Here is a 21,190-nt window from a genome sequence, read left to right as displayed (position 1 = left end):
GTGTTTACAAGCCAGATGCTCTTCCTGATGCCATGTACAGTTCGCAGCAGATTTTTTTTCTTTGTGCCCTAGGAGAGAAACACCTGCCGCTACCTAGAATTGAACTCTCAACCTTCTAAGTGGGAGGTGACTGTCTTCACCACTAGGCCACCATGCCGCTCTGGATACCCTGATATACAGTATTACTATGAAAATGTAGAATCTGTCATTGTCAGGCAAAAATTCTCATCCCATATTTGATACTGAAGGGCATTATTTCATTAATTCCCCAGAGGTGTATCTTCCTTTTACTTGAAAACTCTCCGTCTATCATCAAACATATATTCACTGTATTTTTTTTTATTTAGCGATCTGCAAAAACAGCTAGATTCCCAAATAAAACCTACTTTTCATCAAATATAAATCTATACTGTCTTCTGATATGTTATAAATTGTTACGATCTGATGAGCGGCCGCCCAGCAACGGAGGCTTCCTGATCGGCTGAGCTGATAGCTCGGCCGGCGGGAGGTGTGAATGTTTTAAAGTGTTTTATTGGCCGTGCGAGCCCAGCTGCAATATAAATAGCGGCTGCGCACGACCGAGGTTAGGTTACATTTTAACCCTTGTGTTTGTTGCTGTGAATAAACCGTGTTGCTTATCTTGGTCTCTTATCCGCCGTTCTCAATTCAGAACATAAATAATTTTCACTATTGGATATTTCAACTGTTTGCTGTTTGCAGGTTTATATGATGTGATTAAGATGTTGGATTTGTCAGCCAAAAGGTAGGAGTTTGAGATCCAAGTGGCACATGATGGAGTGGGCTTCCGATACTTGCCCAGCTCCTGCCCACCTAGTTTGAAAGCATGCAAATGTGAGTAGATAAACAGGTACCACTTTGGTAAGAAGATAACAGCATTCCATGTGCCTCAGAATATAGTCATGCTGGCGACATGACCATAGAAATATTTTCAGACAACACTGGCTCCCTTGGCTAAGAAACAGAGATGAGCACTGCCTCCTAGAGTCAGACATGACTGGACTTTACATTTTTTATGACTTAAAAAGTCATTTTTTTTGACAAATACAGCATGTGGACTATGCCACAGTTATAAACAAAATTTGAAGAATTATAGACTGAGATACAAAAGATATTCAGATTAACTCATGAAACAGTGCATTTTATTATTATTATTTTATTTTCCACTTCTGTTTTCAAGGGAACAGGGCCGGTAAGCGTGAATCCATAGGCCAACTGTCAGAAATTGTTTGGGATAGCTGATGAAAGCAGATGAGATGGACATTTGTTTGTCAAGAATTCCAAGGATTTATAAAATACTACCTGGATCGTGAATAACTGCAGATATGACCAGAAGGGGAGAAAAAGAAAAAGCTTTTAATTATAATTGTCAGCAAGAAGCAGAAAGATAAATTACATGATCTTTGGACTTGAGAAATAAACTGATAAAAGTTTTTCTGCCCAGTAAGCAGAGCTCTCATGTAAAAATAGAAGTTCAGTCATGCAACTGAACCCAGGGAGCTACAGGATTACCTTAATCTATATTTTATTTTACAATGAAGCCCAAATAGAGCTCAGGTTTTTTCTTCATGCGTCCACATAAAACAACTACCGGTAAGTTTAAATGTGTGTGGTCATCACATAAGCATATATAAGTATACCTTATATAGTTCCTGTATGCATCTCACTTGATCATGGCCACTATGACATTTCATCCACGCTGCCTGTTGTTTGTTGTTGATTTAACAGTCAGACTGGCAAGTTATCCTGATTAAATTTCTTCTCCTCTCACCCTAGTATTTCCTTTGATCTTTGATTTTGCATTGAGGATTCCACACATTGTGCTGAGCACTGTTTGAGCTTATCTTTAGCAAGAACACTGTTCTTTGTGAGTTCCCTTCGCCCCTCCTATTAGTTATATCAAAAATGTATGCAATTCATCCTCCCCCTATTCTGCCTCTTGCTCCGATTTGCTCCTTCTCATCTGATACCTATCAAAGTTATGCAACAGTCGATCACATCAAACCTAAAAGTGGCAACCATGTTCTTATCTACTTTTTCTGCTTAAAACACCTGCCAAACCACCTTCATATCCTTTGTGTCCATGATTCTTCTGTCATTTTTTTCCCTATCACTCTGATCTCACAGTCCCTTCTTTGATTTCTATCTGGGCTTCCTGTCTCCTCCTGAGTCCAATGCAGACATTCCATGGAGCTGGTCTCCTATTCCCTCGACTGTCCTGTCCTGATATGTGCCTGGCCTTGGTGTTGCTGCTACAGCTCTGCTACCACATGTAGTCCAAAAACCTGTTTCTTCTATCTGGCAAATGTGGCCTTAGCTATCTTCCCTAACTGGGCGAAGACCTTTAAAGTGAATCAATTATTGTCCAGCCTTAAAAAGCAAACCACACATATTAAAAAGCTGTGCGGCAGGAGTGAAATCTAGCAGGTTCTGACAGGTTCTGGAGAACCGGTAGCAGAAATTTTGAGCAGTTCGGAGAACCAGCAAATACCACCTCTGGTTGACCCCAGACTGGGGTGGGAATGGAGATTTTGCAATATCTTCCCCCAGGGGTAGAGAGGGAATGGAGAATTTGCCGTATCCTTCCCCTGCCACGCCCACCAAGTCACACCACACCCACCAAGCCATGCCCACAGAACCAGTAGTAAAAAAAATTGGATTTCACCACTGGTGTGCAGCCTTTTCAAACAACATCTCAATAAAAGCTACTTCTTAAATGAGTATGGGACAAGTAGGCAAACCAATGACTATTCAAACTCAGGTGAAGCGACACTGCTTTAAATATTTTAAATCTTTCTGTGTAGAACTATATTTTTCAAAGACTTCAATACAATACAATAAATAATATTTTGAACCTACTTTCAAAATTTGCCAAAATGATGAGATTGCCATTTTTAAGAAAATTTCTCCGACGCAATTCACTGTGTGGCAAGATGTAACGCCATCCCCATCTTTGACCTACGTGGATATTATAGAAAGGATCAACAGCTCCAGTAATGTCAGCCTTATCCCAAAAAGGTTTCCCATCTGTCAAGCAAAATAAACAACCATAAATAAACTGAAATGGATCAATATTTTAAATATACAACCTCCAATGTTTTTAGTAGGCTATGTAAGATTCAAATAACCAGGCACAACATTCCATCCAACATTTTTTAATGGAGATGCTTAAATTCTATTTGGAATTTAAGATAATTTTGATTCAGTGGAATGGGAGCATTGTTCTTCCTACATTGTTTTATAAAGTCTGTGTTAATAAACTTTCTCATTCTCCAGAGTAATTCTTGAAAAAAATGATCCTGGTCTAGTTACCATAACTTCCATTATATGTTATGCTGGGGATTAACTGTAAAGCCCTATGTGGTTGGGAGCAGGGTACCTGAGAGATCCTCTTTTTACAAGAGTTTCTACCTGTCCAATTAGATCAAATATAATGGGCATGCTGCAGATCCTGTCAGCCAAAGATTGTCAGCTGATGGGAGCTAGAAAAAGAGCTTTTTCTGCAGCAGCCCTTGTTCTGTGGAACATTCTCCCTGCAGAGATTATAATGGCTCCTACCCTGTTAACCTTCTTTAAAGCTTTAAAGACCTGGCTATGCTCCTCAGCCTGCAGCACTACATGCGACAAAGGCCCTGCTTCCTGGATTTATTTTTAAGAAGCCAGATGTCTGGTTTTGTACATACTCAAATTAGATGTTTTGATGTTTTTTTTAGTATTTAAATGTCTATGGAGATTCTCAGTCATCCAGGTCATGGTTGTTTTTTAAACACTTTTAATTGTTTGTTTTTATTGTTTTAAAATGTTTTTAAGATTTTAATTGTAATATATGTTTTTGAATTGCAAACCACCCAGACTTGTTTGCTGAGATGGATGGCTATAGAAATTGAACAAACAAACAAACAAACAAGCTGGATTTACATGTTACAGGGTTTGACTACGTCTGCAAAATGGAGACTTAGCTCAGACAGTATCTTGTTTATAACTAAGTCTGCATTATATTTTGTCAGTGAATACAGATGTGGCAAGATGCTAATTTATTTTCAGAGCCATTTAAAATGCTACTGATAAACCTTGAAAAATCAAATGATGGTAAACAAAATCTAAAAGAGCCTGAGTGGCACAGCAGACTAATGCTACTGTTAAAGGTAGTATTTAGCTTCCAGCTGCCTGCAATTACTGCGAATTCAATTCTCACCAGGCTCAAGGTTGACTCAGCCTTCCATCCTTTCTGAGGTAGGTAAAATGAGGACCCGGTTTGTGGGGGCAATAAGCTGCCTTTGTATAAAATATACAAAAGTATGAAGGCTATTGCTTAACGCCTTGTAAGCCACCCTCAGTCTCTGGAGAAGGGCGGCATATAAATAAATAAATAAAAATTACTGCCATGGTCTAAATACACCTACTTTTTCCAAATGAAGGAGATGACGGAATTACCGGTAATAAAGTAGCATGGAATACTATTAATAGATTCATTTTTAGATTCCTTAACATTTTCTTTTCCTATCAGGTGCCAACTACTTTATGCTTGATATTTTTTACACTTATTGTCACCTGAATTTGTCATAGGTTCTAGGGATTGCCTCAAATTTACCACCAACCCAAGAATTTGTAGCATTTCCAGATTGGATTTCACTCAGTAAATTAGAAATGGAGTAAGAGGTATAGAATATAATAGTTGATTTCTATTCTGCAGAAAATTAGACTTGTTTGTTATGATAACCTTAATACTTATTTTGTGTCCAGATAGTGCTATAGTATCTTAAATAATTATGTGATTCTTAACATATTTTAATCTATCCAGTCATAGGGATTATTTCAAACTCTAGGCCAGCTGGCATTGTTTTACAAAACTGTCATTTAAGTTCAAAAATAGTACAGATTATTGGAAGACAGTTTGAATACATTGTCTTAGATATATTCTAATTATTAATCATAACCTTGAAGATTTAGTAAGTTTGCCTGATTAATTGATAGAGCCACCTGTGAAATTTGCCAGCTTTAACCTTCACTTGCTTATTAACAGAATTACTTTAGATGATCTCACTTACCGATAGCATCTTTGCATCACACTTGAAAAAGGATCTGCTAAGCAGCCATAGAATTATGCTGCTAAAAAAGAAAGCAGTCAATTCTGCATAACCCCACACCCCCTCGACTTACTGTAACGCTGGTTGGGGTCTGTAACAAAACTTCGACTTGCTGACATCCTTTGGGTGATGTCAGGATCTTGATCCACTATGGTGAGTGTCACTTGCCTGTTCCCAGCTGGCCATTCTAATGCTCCATCATTCTGGCTACTACATAAAGAAAACATCATTCCCACGTAATCTCCATTTGATTTGGCTGGACCACGGGGATAGAGACTGAGCACAAAGCAGTAGCCTTCAGAGTTATAAAAGATAGGGCTTGACACATAATCTCCTTTTGAGGAACTCTTTACAATGGAAGTGAAGTTTCTTATCTGCCAAACGCTGGTAGGACATTGCGTTTCAGTCAGAGTAATATCATCAATGTGAATTCCTCCTTTGGAATTCTGTGGGTCTCCTTTAAGGCCATGAAAAACATAGCGGAATTTGGTCCGGCTGTTGAAAGGAATGTTTGCAAAGTTCCACTGTTTCTCTCCATCACCTGAAAGGGGAGAGGGGGGGAGATCTAATATTTGATTCATTTACACATTCAACCCATTTTATGCTACTTTCCCCGCGATTATCTCAAAGCAATATTTAGCAGACATTAAGTGAGGAAGATATGACGATGAAATTACTATAACTTAAAAGAGTTGAAGAAACAATTGCATTTAATAAAGTTGGAAAGTCCTCCATCGTAGGAGTGCATTGCACTGATGCCATGTTTGAGGTCCTTTACGTGACCACAGAGAAGCAACAGTTTTGTCAAGGTGTGTTCCAAACTTTGCTTAATATTTGAATGTCTTTTGAAAGAAGACTGATTTTTGTTCATTCTTTATTTTTTAGATTTAATCCTTCTGATCTCAGCTGGTCACATATATGAAAGACTAACCTGACGTATTTTAACAGAAGGGGGTTTCTTAACTTTGGTAACTTTCAGATATGTGGACTTCAATCTCAGAATTGGAGTGGCTGTCTGACTGGGGAATTCTGGGAACAGAACGCCACACATCTTAAAAGTTGCTGAGGTTGAGAAACACTGTAATGGAGTGATGAGAAACTGTTTGGCGTGGAAATTAGGAGATAATTTGCATGCCTGTGTGCGCCCCAATGTGCATGCACGTGCACACACACAGCTGTTCCTTTCTACTTGCCACAGATCTCAACAAAATCCCTGAAAGAGGAGAGCTGTGTGGCTTGGTCTGTCTCACAAGATAGCTTCTGAGTTAGCTGGATGAGGGGGAAGGCTTCTTCCTTGTCTCAAAACAGTAACAGAGTTGGAAGGGACCTTGGAGGTCATCTAGTTCAACCCCCTGCTCACACAGACCTGTACGAGGGATTCGAACCTCCGAACTGCTGACCTTTCTGATCGACAAGCTCAGTGTCTTAGCCACTGAGCCACCTAGTCACGCTATGTGGAAGCTCACAGACTGCACCAATAGGCTTGCAGTGTGGCATGAAGGGGGAAGCCAGGACAATTCTTATTCCCTCTCTGCAAAAGGCCACCAATCTTTTCAAAGTTTTTCTGGATTTATAACACACACCAATTAGATATTGGATATGAGGAGCGAAGATATCTGATGCTCTCTTTAGAAGATAAAGTGTAGTCCTGGATGTGTCATTGTAACTAAATCTTCAAAGGTTATTTAAGAACTTACGATGGATGCTTTTCAGTTTCATTGACTTCCTAACGTTTCCAGTACCATCATCAGTTTTAAGCCATACAATCAGCTCATCTTTTGGACTGCCATCAAATTTGTAATAAAATTGTAGACACTTTTCATTTCTTCTTGGATAAAGAATACGGGACTGCAAAATGGCTGTTTCACCTGAGAGGCCTTTGGTGGTATCAAAGCTCATAACGTACTCTTTCTCTGTAAAGTAGATGAAGGTGATTTAATGTCCTGTGGACCATGATTCACTTCAGACAATTGTGCAGGATTTCACTGGGTTTAAACAGAGGCGCTCGTGAAAATGTGCTACTGTAATCTTATAATAATAGTAATATTAGCATTCATAACTTTGGTTTCCTAGCCCTGTCTACTTCAAGGGGCTGGCATCATTTTTGCAGGTCTGAATATGCTTCCCTCTCCTTCCCTTCTTCCTGTTATCTTTCTGAAACCTGGGAAGGGTCAATTCTGAGACACTTTCTCAAATTACTTTTGCACCCCAGATTTCTTTTGTTTGGCCATTCCCTTGGTTGTGGGTCTCCCTCCTGATCCTCAAGGTTTTTCCTTCTGCCCACAACATATAATTTTTTTTAATGCCCATATATTTGCAAGAGGAACATAATAATAATTATATGTATGTATTTATGTATGTATGTATATTAGTGTGTGTATATACTGTATATATATCATTATAAGGAGAATTTCATTTCTGATTACTTTGTCACATATTAACACTTTGGATACAATTAACGTTTCTAATTTTGTCTTTTTCTTTCATATGCTATATCCTTCCTATTGGTTTTCATTACTAAATGATTTCCAGTTGTACAGCCACTTTCTCATCCATTTAAATTACACATTAGTATGTTACCTAAGCAGTTGTTGTTGTTATCCCGACTTGTAGTCAAGGTATGTTTCCAGGTCGCATCGTCTCTTCCATTTTGCACCATGCCACAGATATTGATGGACTCAAATAAACATTGGTCAAGCAGAGTAAGACTGGAAGCTGCAGGAAACAATCCTTGCATTTCAGATTAAAGAAATCTAAATACAAAACTACCTTGTTAAAACAACCTAGGACAGTTTGAGAACCATTCCCAGCTCCATATGAGTGAGTATTAGTGTAATGTAGTGTAGGCACTGAAGGCAATTAATGGGGACTAATAGTTGGATCCCTTCTGTTTCAGGATCATAGGCAGCCGTAGGCCACAGGTTGTGTATCCATTGATTATGTAAGTTTGGTGGTTGTTGAATGAAACAATCTGGATGTTACTTCCTTGGCTAATTTAACTTCCTCATTGCACTGGTCCTTTTCAGAGGTGATAGATTGGGTAGGAGAATTCATGCATAGAAGCTACTGAAAGATTCCTTGGGAAAAACATGTATGATGTATAATCTTGGGTGATGTCATGCAAGGCTTAAGAAGTTGCAGTGGGTGTGTCTGCATTCTGATGAACTGCCAAAACACCTTTGTGCATTCAATTCTGTAATTTCCATAGACTTATTCCTAATATAATATAAGGTGATAGACTTAGTGGTTAACTGTTCTTTGTTGGTAATGAATATATCAGATGTAAGGTTTCACCATTACTGTAACATTAAAAAGTTGAGTAAAATAGAATAAACTTACCACAATGGTACATGCGGTTAAGCCTTTCTACATCTATCTTGCTCATATCCTGGCTTTGCCCAATGACGTTGTTGAATTCTGGAATTTTTGTTGTAATTGAAGGGACAGAATTGTTCTTACTGAATGAATAAGGTCCATAATGCATGACAGATTCATAATCATATGGAGTGTATAAATCAGAAATAAAACTGTCATTATATTTGTTGAAGTTATATGCCTGACCTAGGAAAGAAAATACCAAACTTGTCAGGCAAGTTTGACTATTAATGCTTTAATATTTTATTAAACAATTAGCGGAAGCAATCATTTATAACAGATATAACTTATACAACTTTGTTGCAATATTTTCAGGATCAGACTCAATAAAGATAATAAGAATTAGAGATTTAAATATATTTCTCTTTAATAATAATAGGCATTCTATATTCGCTGAATATTCAAGATAGAAGCAAAGAAAATGGTGAGGGTGGCTCCTTATATATACAAGGGGTGGAGCCAGGAATGGGAGTGGTAAATTATGAATACATTAAAATCCAAAGAATAAGTTAACCCCTGATGTCCCATATATACATTATTTACACAATAGAGAATAAGGCATTTATATCTGACAAATCCCCCTCTAAATGCCGGTTCGCTATACAACACCAATTACATTCAGATTCAGGACAATATAATACATACAATTTAGAAGTTAAATATTTGTGCTGTTTAGAAGGTAAAGGCTTCGTTAATATGTCAGCTAATTGTTCAGAAGTATCACAATGTATTGCTTTGATGAACCCATCTTGAGATAATTGTCTCACGTGCTTAAATTTTATATCAATATGCCTGGACCTTTGTCCAATGGCATCGGATCTGGATATTTCAATGGCTGCTTTATTATCTTCATGCACAACAAAAGGTAATGCAGGTTTTTTCCAAACATCTGAGATCAAGTCATTGAACCATACAAGGTTATTTGCAGCTTTGGATAAACAAACATATTCCGCTTCTGTGGTTGAAGTGGCTACCAGTTCTTGTTTACCAGTGTACCAGTAAACTGGACAATCATTCAATAGAAAAATATAACCAGAAGTACTCTTTCTGCATGATGTATCACCAGCCCAATCTGCATCCGCATAACAGGTAATTTTTGGTTCTTTGTCATTATTAGGTTCTAATACTAAACAAAAATCTAATGTACTTTTCAAATATCTTAGAATTCTTTTGACAGCTTCCCAATGATACATGGTTGGTTTGCTAACATATCTTGACAATAAATTGAGAGGTAATGCAATATCTGGTCTGGTCCAATTAGATATATAAAGTAGTGAGCCTATAACTGATCTGTAAAATGTATTATCTTTAAATTCAGGGGAAGACTCATCAGTGTTTCTAAGGAAATCAGTTTGCATAGGAGTGTCACAGGTTTTGGCATTGTTTAAATTACATTTGTTTAGAAGTTCAATGATCTTATCTTTCTGAGTAAGTTTGAATCCCCTTCTAGTTTTGTTAATTTGTACACCAAGGTATTTATTCACTTTACCTAGAGATTTCAACGAGAAATGTTCGTTTAACTTATTTACAAAGATTTCTCTGCTCTCTTTGTGTTTTCCTATATATAAAATATCATCCACATAAATTAATACAAATTCAATGTGATCATCACTCTTTTTTACAAAGAAACAGTTATCAGCAGTGGTAGCGTTGAAATCCATGGTCTTTAGTACTTTTACCAAGCAATCGTACCATCTCTTGCCAGATTGCTTTAATCCGTATAGACTCTTATTTAATAACCAAATTTCATTCTTATTAGTGTATTGACTATGTGGTGCTCTTACATATATTTCCTTATCTAGTTTTGCGTGTAAATACGCAGTCTGTATGTCATATTGAAATACGTCCAGATTGAGTGCAGATGCTACTACTAGAGCTGTTTTAACACTCTCTGTCCTCACCGTGGGGGAGTATGTATCAGTATAGTCTTCTGGATATTTTTGTGCATAACCTTGTGCAACTAGTCTAGCCTTGTATAAAGTATTGCCTCCTTCTAGGTTCTTAATTTTATAAATCCACCTGGTACCTATAATTGTTTTATCCTTAGGTGCGATCGCAGGAGTGAATACATTTAATCCTTGCAAACTTTCCATCTCTTTTTTCATAGCTAGTTCCCATTTTTCTCTTTCTTCACGAGGGAGTTTTAATACTTCCTCATATGTATTAGGTGTTATTTGTTCTTCATTCATATGCATTATGTAATCTTTGTATTTACTTGGTATTTGATTTCTATTGTTTCTAATAGCTCTTTCAGGTTTGCTATGGTTGTCGTGCAAATATCTAGCTTCCTTTTTTGTTAATGTGTCTGTCTTTATTTTATGTTGACTATTTGTCCAAGTTTTGGTTTTGTTCTTATTTTTGTTAATGTTTTGATTTTTTATTGTCCCTTCCTCGCAAGATATCGCATCTTTGCATTTATTTGGAAATATTTCATTAAGGTGCAGTTTAGACCAATTGGCCTGCTCATGGAACACAGCTGTTCTGGAGACTATAAATTTGTTATTATTATCAATGAATCTGTACCCTTTGGTTCCAGTTTCATATCCCATAAATCTTAATCTTCTGGATACGTTTTCTCCCTTTCTCCTCAACTGCTTAGGTATGTGCACATCTGCAGTGACTCCAAATATGTGCATGTGTGCTAATTTAGGTTTCCTATTGTACATCACCTCATACGGTGTCTTATTCACAATACTGGACCAGGTTCTATTTTGAGTGTAATTTGAATAATGTAGGGCTTCTGACCAGAATTGTTTGCCTAAACCAGCATCCTCTAATGTGCATCTAATCATGGTTTGTAGTGTGGAATTCTTTCTCTCTGCAATCCCGTTTTGAAACGCAGAAAATGGATTGGACGTGAAATGTAGCATTCCCTTATCCTTTAACCATTGGGAGAATTCTTTAGACATGAATTCACATCCCCTATCTGTCATAATTTGTTTTATTTTGATATTATGTTGTGTTTCTATGCGTTTGTAGAATTCCTTAAATTTCTGAAAGGTTTCATCCTTGTGCTTTAATGTGTAAACAAAACCATAGCGACTATAATCATCCACTATTGTTAGAAAGTAACGTTTCCTATAGGTAATTGACGGAGTTAATGGACCAACTAAATCCATATGTACTAAGTCAAAAATATTGTTAGTTGATCTGTTAGATTTTTTTGGTCTGGGACTGGTTTTTAGTTTGGTGGATTTACATACTGAGCATTCCAAATAATTATCACAATTTTTTATTTTGACACCTTCTGCGTGTTCAGTCATTTTTTGAACTACAGGAAAGCTTGCATGTCCTAACTTCCTATGTAAGATGTGAGCACACTCATCATGAATTGGTTTACCTATTTTTGGTTTCTTCTCATTGTGTGTATTTTTGTGATCATGAGGTATTTTACATTCATCATTGTCACTGTTACTAACATTTTCATCATCTGCTTCAATACAATCTTCCATATTTGAATCAATGTTATGTAACCATCTTTCTTTTGTTATCAGATAGGGTAGACCTCCTTTTATCATCACAGTGCCTATATTTGTTTTGTCCTTCTCTAAAGTTGCTTTCCCCTTTGAGAAAACTATATTGATGTCAGAATCTCTGCTTAGTTTTATAGCACTTAGTATGTTATGAGGTATTTCTGGGATTAATAATACCCCCTCTATTTTACCTAAACCAGGCAAGGTCACATTTCCTCTGCCTAATACTTGAACCTTTTCTTGATTAGCTACCTTTATCACAAACTTATCTTCTGTAAATGAAGATAATATACTTTTGTTGTTAGTGGTGTGATTGGTTGCACCAGAATCAATAAGCCAATTATTGTTCTCATTTTGTTGTGTTTTGGTGCTTTCTTGTTTGTTTAGTCCATTTAGTGACCCAGATTTTCTCTCTTTTGAATTTTCTCTACCCCCTCTACTTTCTCTGTAATTTGGTGGGCTTCTATATTTGTGTCTATCTGTGGAAGACTGTCTATAATGGTATTTGCTCCTATATTCTGGCCTATGTCTCTCCCTTGAGACTTTGGGACAGTCTCTTCTACTGTGTTCCCTGGATCCACAATTGTGGCATCTAAAGGCTTCATTATATTTTTCTTGGAAAGCTACTTTCCTAAAAGATTTGTGTTCTGTTTGATTACTGGAATGATTTTTTCTTGAATTGTCTTCTGCTATCAATTTGTTAGATAGACTTTCTATGGTTAAATATCCTAAATTAATAGTATCTAGGTGTGACATAAAGTTATCCCATGATGAATCAAGTGAATTGATAATAACACTTTTCATTGTTTGATCTGAAATCACTTCCCCCCTCAATTGCAGCTCAGCTCTTATTTTGTTTAGAGATATCAAATGCTCACTTATAGAAACCCCTGGTTTCACTCTAGAAGAAAAGAAATCCTTAGACATTCTTGTAGTTGTAGCTACGCTATCGCTGTGAAATAGATTAAACATGCATTGAATTATTTCTGACACAGTTAGGTTTGATTTGATGCTATGATACATTGCAGGAGACACGCTAGATATTATTATGAAAAATGCTCTATGATGTAAACAATCTATTTTTAAAGTCCAAGGTCTTCTTGGAGGACTAGTTATAAAGAATAGTAAATTTTCTTTCATAAAGACAACCTGAAGTTGTTGATACCACTCTTGTAAATTAATGCCATCAATTCTAAGTTTTGGGAAGTCACTGGGTAAGTTCCCCACATTATTTTGTCCATTACTTACAACCTGAGGCAGTCCGTGGTCTCGCAAGTGCAGGAAATTACAGAACGGCATGGGGATGCTCGCAACGAGTCTGCGCGGTTCTCTGGCCAGTTCAAGTCTTTCGGGGCCGTCTACGTAGCTTTGCACATGCGCGTTGCTCATTTCTTCCTTGGCGTCGTCGTGGAAGGTTCTCTCCATTTCAGTTCTCTCGTTCCGCTCCTCTTCAGATGAGTCGGTCTCTGGTTCGGTTTTAGGGGTTCTGGTGGTGGCGACAGCTCTTCTCTTTCTTTCGTGTGCGTTGGCACTTGATCCGGTCTGCGGTGTAGGACGGAATCGGCATGGCTCTCTGGGCTCAGGTGTCGTCGCCTTCGAAGTCAGGATGGGAGCGTGCAGGTCTCGAGTTGTCGGTTTGATCTCTTGCTTCTTCGTTGGTGCCTTGGAAATTTTCAATCTTGGCCCAAAAGCAGCAAAAAGCGTTTTTATTGCTGACTTTACTTGAGACTTTGTTAAATCGTCTTCACTTTCTGATTCTGGTTCTTCTGAAGAGTTTGAGTCTTCTTTTTCACTTTCGTCGTCTGATAGCGTTTTTCGCGCCAGAAATTTTGAACTGAGCGTTTTGATTGGCTCTGCTTCACTCTCTTTTGAAGTTCGTTGAAACCAAGATGGCTGCCATTCAAAATTTCGCGCGGGATCACATCTTTTCTTTTTCACAACGACTTTCTCAGTATTCATTTCACTCACAGTTTTTTGATCTTTGGGTTTTTCTTTAACGACGTTTTTCTCTCTCGCTGCTCTGTTGTTCTTCAGCATTTCTTGGAGGTTCGCGATGAGGCTTTCATCGTTCTTCTGGCTTTTTAGTATCTTCAATATCTCTGACCTGAGTTCGTTATTTTCTATTTCGATTTCTTCCTGGTCATTATTTTCATTTATCAGTTCTTCTTCTTCAGTGGTGTATTCTTCGGATTCTCTCGAAATCGCGTTAGTGGATTCGTTGATCATCTCTTGTTCAGTTTCTATTTCCTTGCTGTAGGCCCTGGTGTTGGGCCTATCTTTCTTAGACATTTTTAATTATTTATTGAGTCAATTAACCATCCTCTGCTACCAGCTTGTTGCAATATTTTCAGGATCAGACTCAATAAAGATAATAAGAATTAGAGATTTAAATATATTTCTCTTTAATAATAATAGGCATTCTATATTCGCTGAATATTCAAGATAGAAGCAAAGAAAATGGTGAGGGTGGCTCCTTATATATACAAGGGGTGGAGCCAGGAATGGGAGTGGTAAATTATGAATACATTAAAATCCAAAGAATAAGTTAACCCCTGATGTCCCATATATACATTATTTACACAATAGAGAATAAGGCATTTATATCTGACAAACTTCATCCGTAATACATTATTTAACAGATGGTTTCATCACATCCCTTATATTTTATTTAATACTTATAAGAATCCACTGGAAATTGCTTTACAATTTTTGAGTGAATTAATTTGTTGTTGCATTTTAAATTCCAAACAACAGACAGAGTTCAGTAATGGGTTGGTTTTTTGTTTAATAATTGAAAGCTTTACTAAGTTTTACTACTTTAATAACTAATAACTTTACTAAGTCTGCACTGCTATTAATCTTCTCATCATTCCTATCACCCATCTCTTCCCACCTATGACTGTATGACTGTAACCTTGTTGCTTGTAGCCTTACGATTCATATTGACTGTTTCCTAATATGATTTGATTGCTTATTTGTACCCTATGACTATCATTAAGTGTTATACCTTATGATTCTTGGTGAATGTATCTTTTCTTTTATGTACACTGAGAGCATATGCACCAAGACAAATTCCTTGTGTGTCCAATCACACTTGGCCAATAAAGAATTCTATTCTATTCTATTCTATTCTATTCTATTCTATTCTATTCTATTCTATTCTATTCTATTCTATTCTATTCTATTCTATTCTATTCTATTCTATTCTATTCTACTCTACTCTACTCTACTCTACTCTACTCCAAGATGGAGCAGTTAGATATGTTGAGAGACATTTGATCCAAAGAGTAGTAGACCATTATACCTCTTAGAAAATAAGATTTAAAGTTTGGGAATAGTCCTCAATCTATAGAACATTTATTCTTGAATAATTAAGTGGTAAATAAAATCACACACATAACATAGATTTGTGGATTGGTCTGTACTTAATGCATACTTAATGCACAACATTGTTGCATTGTATTGAACTGCTGTTTGGTACTTTACTTCAATCTGCCTTTTGTACATCTTTAGTCATGTGGCCTTGTGCCTTTCTTATTCTCCCTATTAATTGAAACAGAGATTGATAAATCTATCTCTCATATTTAGGAATTGTCTTTTAGATGAGAAAAACACAGAATTGTTCATCCTCTCTTGAAGCAAGTAGGAGGCCCAAAATACTCAGGTCAGTCTGTTTTTTCCTTGCCTGAGACACGTGGCATTATTGCATTATGATAGGTTTAATATCCTTTTTAATAATTATAAGGTAAGTTACACTTTCTAAAATCAAATTGAGTGAGATGATTTCTAGCTCAAATCTATCTGAAGTAATAAAAATCCAAATGGGAACAAAAGATTTGAAAGGTGCCAAACTTTTCTGTCCCTTCCACTTACCATCAATGATTTGATTCCACCAAATCTTAACATAGTCATCTCGATCAGTGCGTGACTGTTCATGATAAAATCCAAGGGCATGCAAGACTTCATGCTCCACAATATCTTTATATTCACAGCGTGATCCAATAGAAATGACCTGGCCAGTCTGAAGATTTCCCACATAAGACCAGCATCTGTTATACAAAGATATATTTATTCATTCAAAATAGCTGATTTAACACAGCAACTAATATAAACACAAAGCCACTTAGCTTACAAGAGCCAAATGATAGCAGAGTGAGAACTCCCCATCTACCACACAGGATACCATCCTACGTTTCTAAGTTATCCATTCAAAAAAATAAACTGATACTGCTTTATATCAACCAAATGCAACCCCTGGGTGACGCCTATTCTTATAGTTCTTAAAAGGCAGAAAATCATAGGACTATTCATGACTTATATCGAACAATCACAAGTTTTACAGAAATGACTGTGTATTCAAAGACTTCTTTGCTGTAGACATTAGCCTCATATTGATGGCAACCAAGGGAGGGTGATGTCATGGGAACAGAATTCGTCAACAGGAGTTTCTAACTTGGTTCCATTCTCATTTAGGTATCAAGATAAACAGGTTTACTAACATATATATTCATGTTTATTAATAATCCATGTGATCCAATGGGGGGGGGGAAGGACTATTTACTGCATGTCCCTAAATCAAGATCTTGCAGAAGACCTCAGCTTTGTTTATAAAAACAAACAAACATTTTAGCTCATTTCCAGGTGGAATTATCATATTTAGTTGGGGGTGTGGGTTGATGAATTATTTATGCCAAGCAATCCAGACTGCATTATCACTGAACAGCAAGGAATTTCCCAAAGCATTGCATTTTTACTGAATAATCATTAAAAAATATATAGAGGATAGATTACAGACATACACAGAAAGAATAGGGAAGGTGGATGGGAAAAATGGCTTTTATTACAATGCCCACTGAGGTGATATGGTAATCCATTACTTCAGACTATAAGCAGTGTGTGTGTCTTATAAAGGGAAGAAACCTTATAGAATGCTAGCATGTCAGGAATTCTAGAAATTCCTCCATGATACCTAGGATTTACCTACATGTTTTCTTAATAAAGCAGTGTCCAGCTCCAAACAAGAGATTCTGTGTGCAGTAAGCTAACTATGGGTCTAGTGATCTCAACTGGAACTGCAATATGCAACCTGGGGAAGATGAAGAGGAAATCTACCATTCCTTCTGGCAACAAGCAGGGAATAGGTTTCCTTGAATACACTGACTTCTCAAAAGGCTGTACTGCAGACTAAATGACACCACAAGAGAAACATGCCAGGTGGTGCAAATAATAGGTGGAGAATATCCAGATGACAAGAAGGACATGCAAGGGCTACTTCTTCTTGCTTGGTAATAAAGCATTTCAGGGAAATCAAGGAAACACAACCTGATCCAGCCTTGAAATATGGGCAAAAGCTTAGTTTGTGCTTTATACTAGGTTTCGATAAAGAACGAGGGAAGGAATACAATATCATTTAACTACTTTAACTACTGTGTACTTTAATTATGGGCAATAATTATTTAAATGCTACAGCTTTCTGTCATGACATTAGCTTGTCTGTTTGAATAAATTTACCCATCCAGCTTTTCAAATTGGAGGTAGGACTTCTCTCCTTCGTAGGGTTTAAAGTCAATGCAAGATTTGAGTCGAAACATCTCAAATGCTTGAAATATGACACCCTTGGTATTCAGGCCTGAAAGAAAAGAATGCATGTTTTATATTCTTATCCAGGCTGTAGACAAATGAGATGAATGTTAGTTAGAAATATTGGATCTTTTATTACTAGAACCCTCTTTCTCACTCAGTGCTTGTTCCTCTCCATCAGGGCTTGACTAGAAACAGCCTGGAAGAAAGCAACCACTTCCATATTGCTGTCAGGAAGGTTACATGAAGGTAGCTAATGGATCAGACTCAAGGTGAGTTTCTCTATCTACTAAAAAGCCTGAAATCTGGAAGAGCTGGCTGGAAACATTGAAACTGAAGCCCAAGAGAAAATGAGCATTCAGTTAAAGAAAGGAACTTTGAAGGAACATTTTTAGGGAGTTGCAAGGGGAAGAGGGCAGATGATCTACTCAATTTGCCCTCTACTGGAATTTACTGCTTAATCCATTGTATGTATCATGGTAATAATTAACCTAGAGTTCTAGACCAGAAAATGTCTTGTTACCTATACTGGCGCCAATTTTGTACGGAATTGGAAGTTTCCATCTATAGACGTCATTCCTCAGTGCATTTCTGTCAAACTGTTAAGAAAATTAAACTATATTTTTTTAAAAGTTTATTTTCTAATCTCTTTATAAAAAGTAGATTAACCTTACCAGCATGATAATGTCACCTTCAAAGAACTTCTTTCCTGTTGCTAAATTTGGAATGAACAATAATTAAGAGCAAAGCAATATTTAAGAAATTATTACATGTTTTTGTTATCAAAATCTTAGACATATAGATAAAAAACAGCATTTGATAGAATTTTTTCCCCATTTACTATTTAACATGTCCATATCTAGGCCTGAGAATTAGGCTGGATTTTTGCTGCATTGCTATACACTTTAGCTTGAACATTTTTTTTACTGGACACAATAGAGTGAATAGACATCTGAGTCTTCGGAGAAAGGTGGCATACAAGTTGAACAAATAAATAGACATAGATTGGATGTCATTAGTCATACACTGATGTAGGTTCTTTGTCATAAACAATCTCTCAGAGCATTCTCTGATGTAGTGGATATGAAGTAAAATAATTGTGATAATGAGGGAGATAAGAATGTCTGAAGCCAACATGCTATCTTGATTGATTGTTTTGATGTTCTGTATGTAGCCCTACTCTTTTCTATTGATATCAGTGGATCCCAGGCAAGTATTTCCCCCCCCCCCAATTTATATACATAAATATACAGTACAATAGTTCTCTCCAATGGATTTGCTTACCTGCATTGATTTCAGGGATGCCTTGCCTAGGTTTTCCTTCATCTAAGGAGTGCCCTTCTAGATAAATAAATACATACATTAGTATTCAATACATTCTTCTTTACAGATAATTACTTCAGATTGTATGTTTCCCACCTTAGAAAAAGATACTTATTTCTTTTGGAGTTTGTTTTTATTTACCTTCATGTTCTGCTGTCCTCCTGATCTGCAACGGCAATTGAACATTTTTAGAAACTCAAGCAAGGAAAATAAAACAGTATCATATCAAATCCGGAAGTATCTAGGAAAGTATCATACCGTAAGGGTGGAAGATACAGTCAGCAGTGCAGCCAGGCACAGGAGACGAGGAGAAGACATTTTGGAGTGGCTGTGAATGATTGAGGGCATGTCTTAAATAACATGTAAATTTCCAGTCTTTTTATGCAGTGTCAGAGAAAATTATTAAGAATTAAGCAACTACAGGCTAATATTTAATTCATCTTATTGTTTCCTAATTATACACTTGACAAGGAAATCAGTTTAAACAATTATTTTATTTATACACTCCCTGTCAACTTCTTGATTCAACAAAATGTAACTTGTCAGTAGCTCAGAGGAACAATGGATAAGACAGAATAGTGTGAGCCTTGATAGTACAGTGGTTTAGTGCACCCTGTTATTAACACAGCTGCCTGCAATTTCTGCTGGTTCGAATCTCTCCAAGGCTCAAGGTTGACTCAGCCTTCCATCCTTTCTAAGGTAGGTGAAATGAGGACCCAGTTTGTGGGGGCAATAAGCTGACAATGTATATACAATAAAATATACAAAAGTATGAAGGCTATTGCTTAACACATTGTAAGCTGCCCTGAGTCTCCGGAGAAGGGCGGCATATAAATCAAATTAAAATTAAAAAAAAAAATAGTGTAACAAAGATCCCATAAATCTGTCACTCAGTTACTGTAACAGCCAGGCTGAAACTCACAAAGAGCATTCCTCTGAAAGAATGGTGAACCAGAAAAACCCTTTAAAAAGTAGGGCTTTAAGAACATAGAGGATGCCTATATGTACACATATGTCTAAAGATAACCTGAAAGATTTAGATGAGGCCATCTCTATTCCAGAGTTGTACAATTGTAGGAAATAAATACTTCAAAACAGATTTATACAAAGATTTGCTTTCTCTATAAATACCTCTACCTGGGAATACTGAAATTTACAGAAGAGATATTTGTAGCTCAGGGTTGAACTCTGGCAACCTTGATGTTCTCTGAACTTGGTGCTTTTTCTTGCAGATCTTTCATTACCAAGTTAGGTGACATAATCAGTGCTAGGTGGGAGTAGGGTTTTCTCTCTTTTTATATACTACTGACTTGTTCTGCTAGTAGTGGAAATGTTTTTGGTGGTTTCTTGATTAGGCTCTTCTTTACTGCTAGATTGTTTGTATGTGTTGATAGTTCCTTGATTAGGGTATTCATTTAATAGAATAAAGGAACTTTGGAAGGGACCTTGGAGGTCTTCTAGTCCAACCCCCTGCTCAAGTAGGTGACCCTATATCATTTCAGACAATTGGCTTCCAGGCTCCTTTTAAAAGTCTGCAGTGATGAAGCACCCACAACTTCTGAAGGCAAGATATTCCACTGGTTTATTGTTCTCTCTGTCAGAAAATTTCTCTTTAGTTCTAGGTTGCTTCTCTCCTTCATTAGTTTCCAACCATTACTTATTGTCTTGCCTTCTGGTGTTTTGGAAAATAAGTTGGCCTTCTCCTCTTTATTTATTATTTATTTATTAATTAAATTTCTATACCGCCCTTCTCCAAATAGGACTCAGGGCGGTGTACAGCCAAGGTAAAAACAGAGCATACAAAATTTAAAAACAGTATTAAAATAATTAAATATTTGGCCGTAAATTAAAACAACCCAATTTAAAATCAATTTAAAATTTAACTCAAGCCAGCCCAGCTAGTTGAAATAAATAGGTTTTCAGGGCCCGACGAAAAATCTGGAGGTCTGTTATTGTACGTAACTCTGGAGGAAGGTTGTTCCAGAGGGTGGGCGCCGTCACAGAGAAGGCTCTCCCCCTGGGTGTCGCCAGCCGACATTGTCTGGTGGATGGCACCCTGAGGAGGCCCACTCTGTGCGAGCGTACTGGCCGGTGGGAGGCTATTGGTGGCAGAAGGCGGTCTCGTAAGTACCCCGGCCCTAAGCCATGGAGCGCTTTAAAGGTGGTCACCAACACCTTGAAGCGCACCCGGAAGACCACCGGAAGCCAGTGCAGCTCGCGCAGGAGAGGTGTCACATGGGAGCGCCTCGTCGCCCCCATAATCCCCCGCGCGGCCGCATTCTGGACCAGCTGGAGCCTCCGGGTGCACCCCAGGGGGAGCCCCATGTAGAGAGT

The 21,190-nt window shown here is 37.3% G+C and overlaps 1 protein-coding gene across 1 annotated transcript; it reads right to left on the bottom strand.

Moving 5' to 3' along the window:
* Positions 1-1,306: 1,306 nt before the first annotated feature.
* Positions 1,307-19,204, bottom strand: LOC139326983 (meprin A subunit alpha-like). Its single transcript, XM_070956688.1, has 13 exons — positions 19,115-19,204; positions 18,998-19,022; positions 18,818-18,874; positions 18,208-18,248; positions 18,057-18,132; positions 17,465-17,582; positions 15,827-16,002; positions 8,445-8,666; positions 7,686-7,820; positions 6,803-7,018; positions 5,179-5,646; positions 2,878-3,045; positions 1,307-1,335 (listed from the first exon to the last, which is right to left on the bottom strand). The coding sequence occupies exons 1-13, from the start codon at positions 19,202-19,204 to the stop codon at positions 1,307-1,309; spliced, it is 1,821 nt and encodes a 606-aa protein (XP_070812789.1).
* Between the last annotated feature and the right edge of the window lie 1,986 nt (positions 19,205-21,190).

The sequence above is a fragment of the Pituophis catenifer genome, unplaced genomic scaffold, assembly GCF_029215685.1.
Source record: "Pituophis catenifer annectens isolate HBS135680 unplaced genomic scaffold, rPitCat1.0.hap2 SCAF_1, whole genome shotgun sequence".
NCBI lineage: Eukaryota > Metazoa > Chordata > Lepidosauria > Squamata > Colubridae > Pituophis > Pituophis catenifer.
Note: the sequence above shows the minus strand (reverse complement) of the source record. Positions and strands in the feature narration are given on the sequence as shown.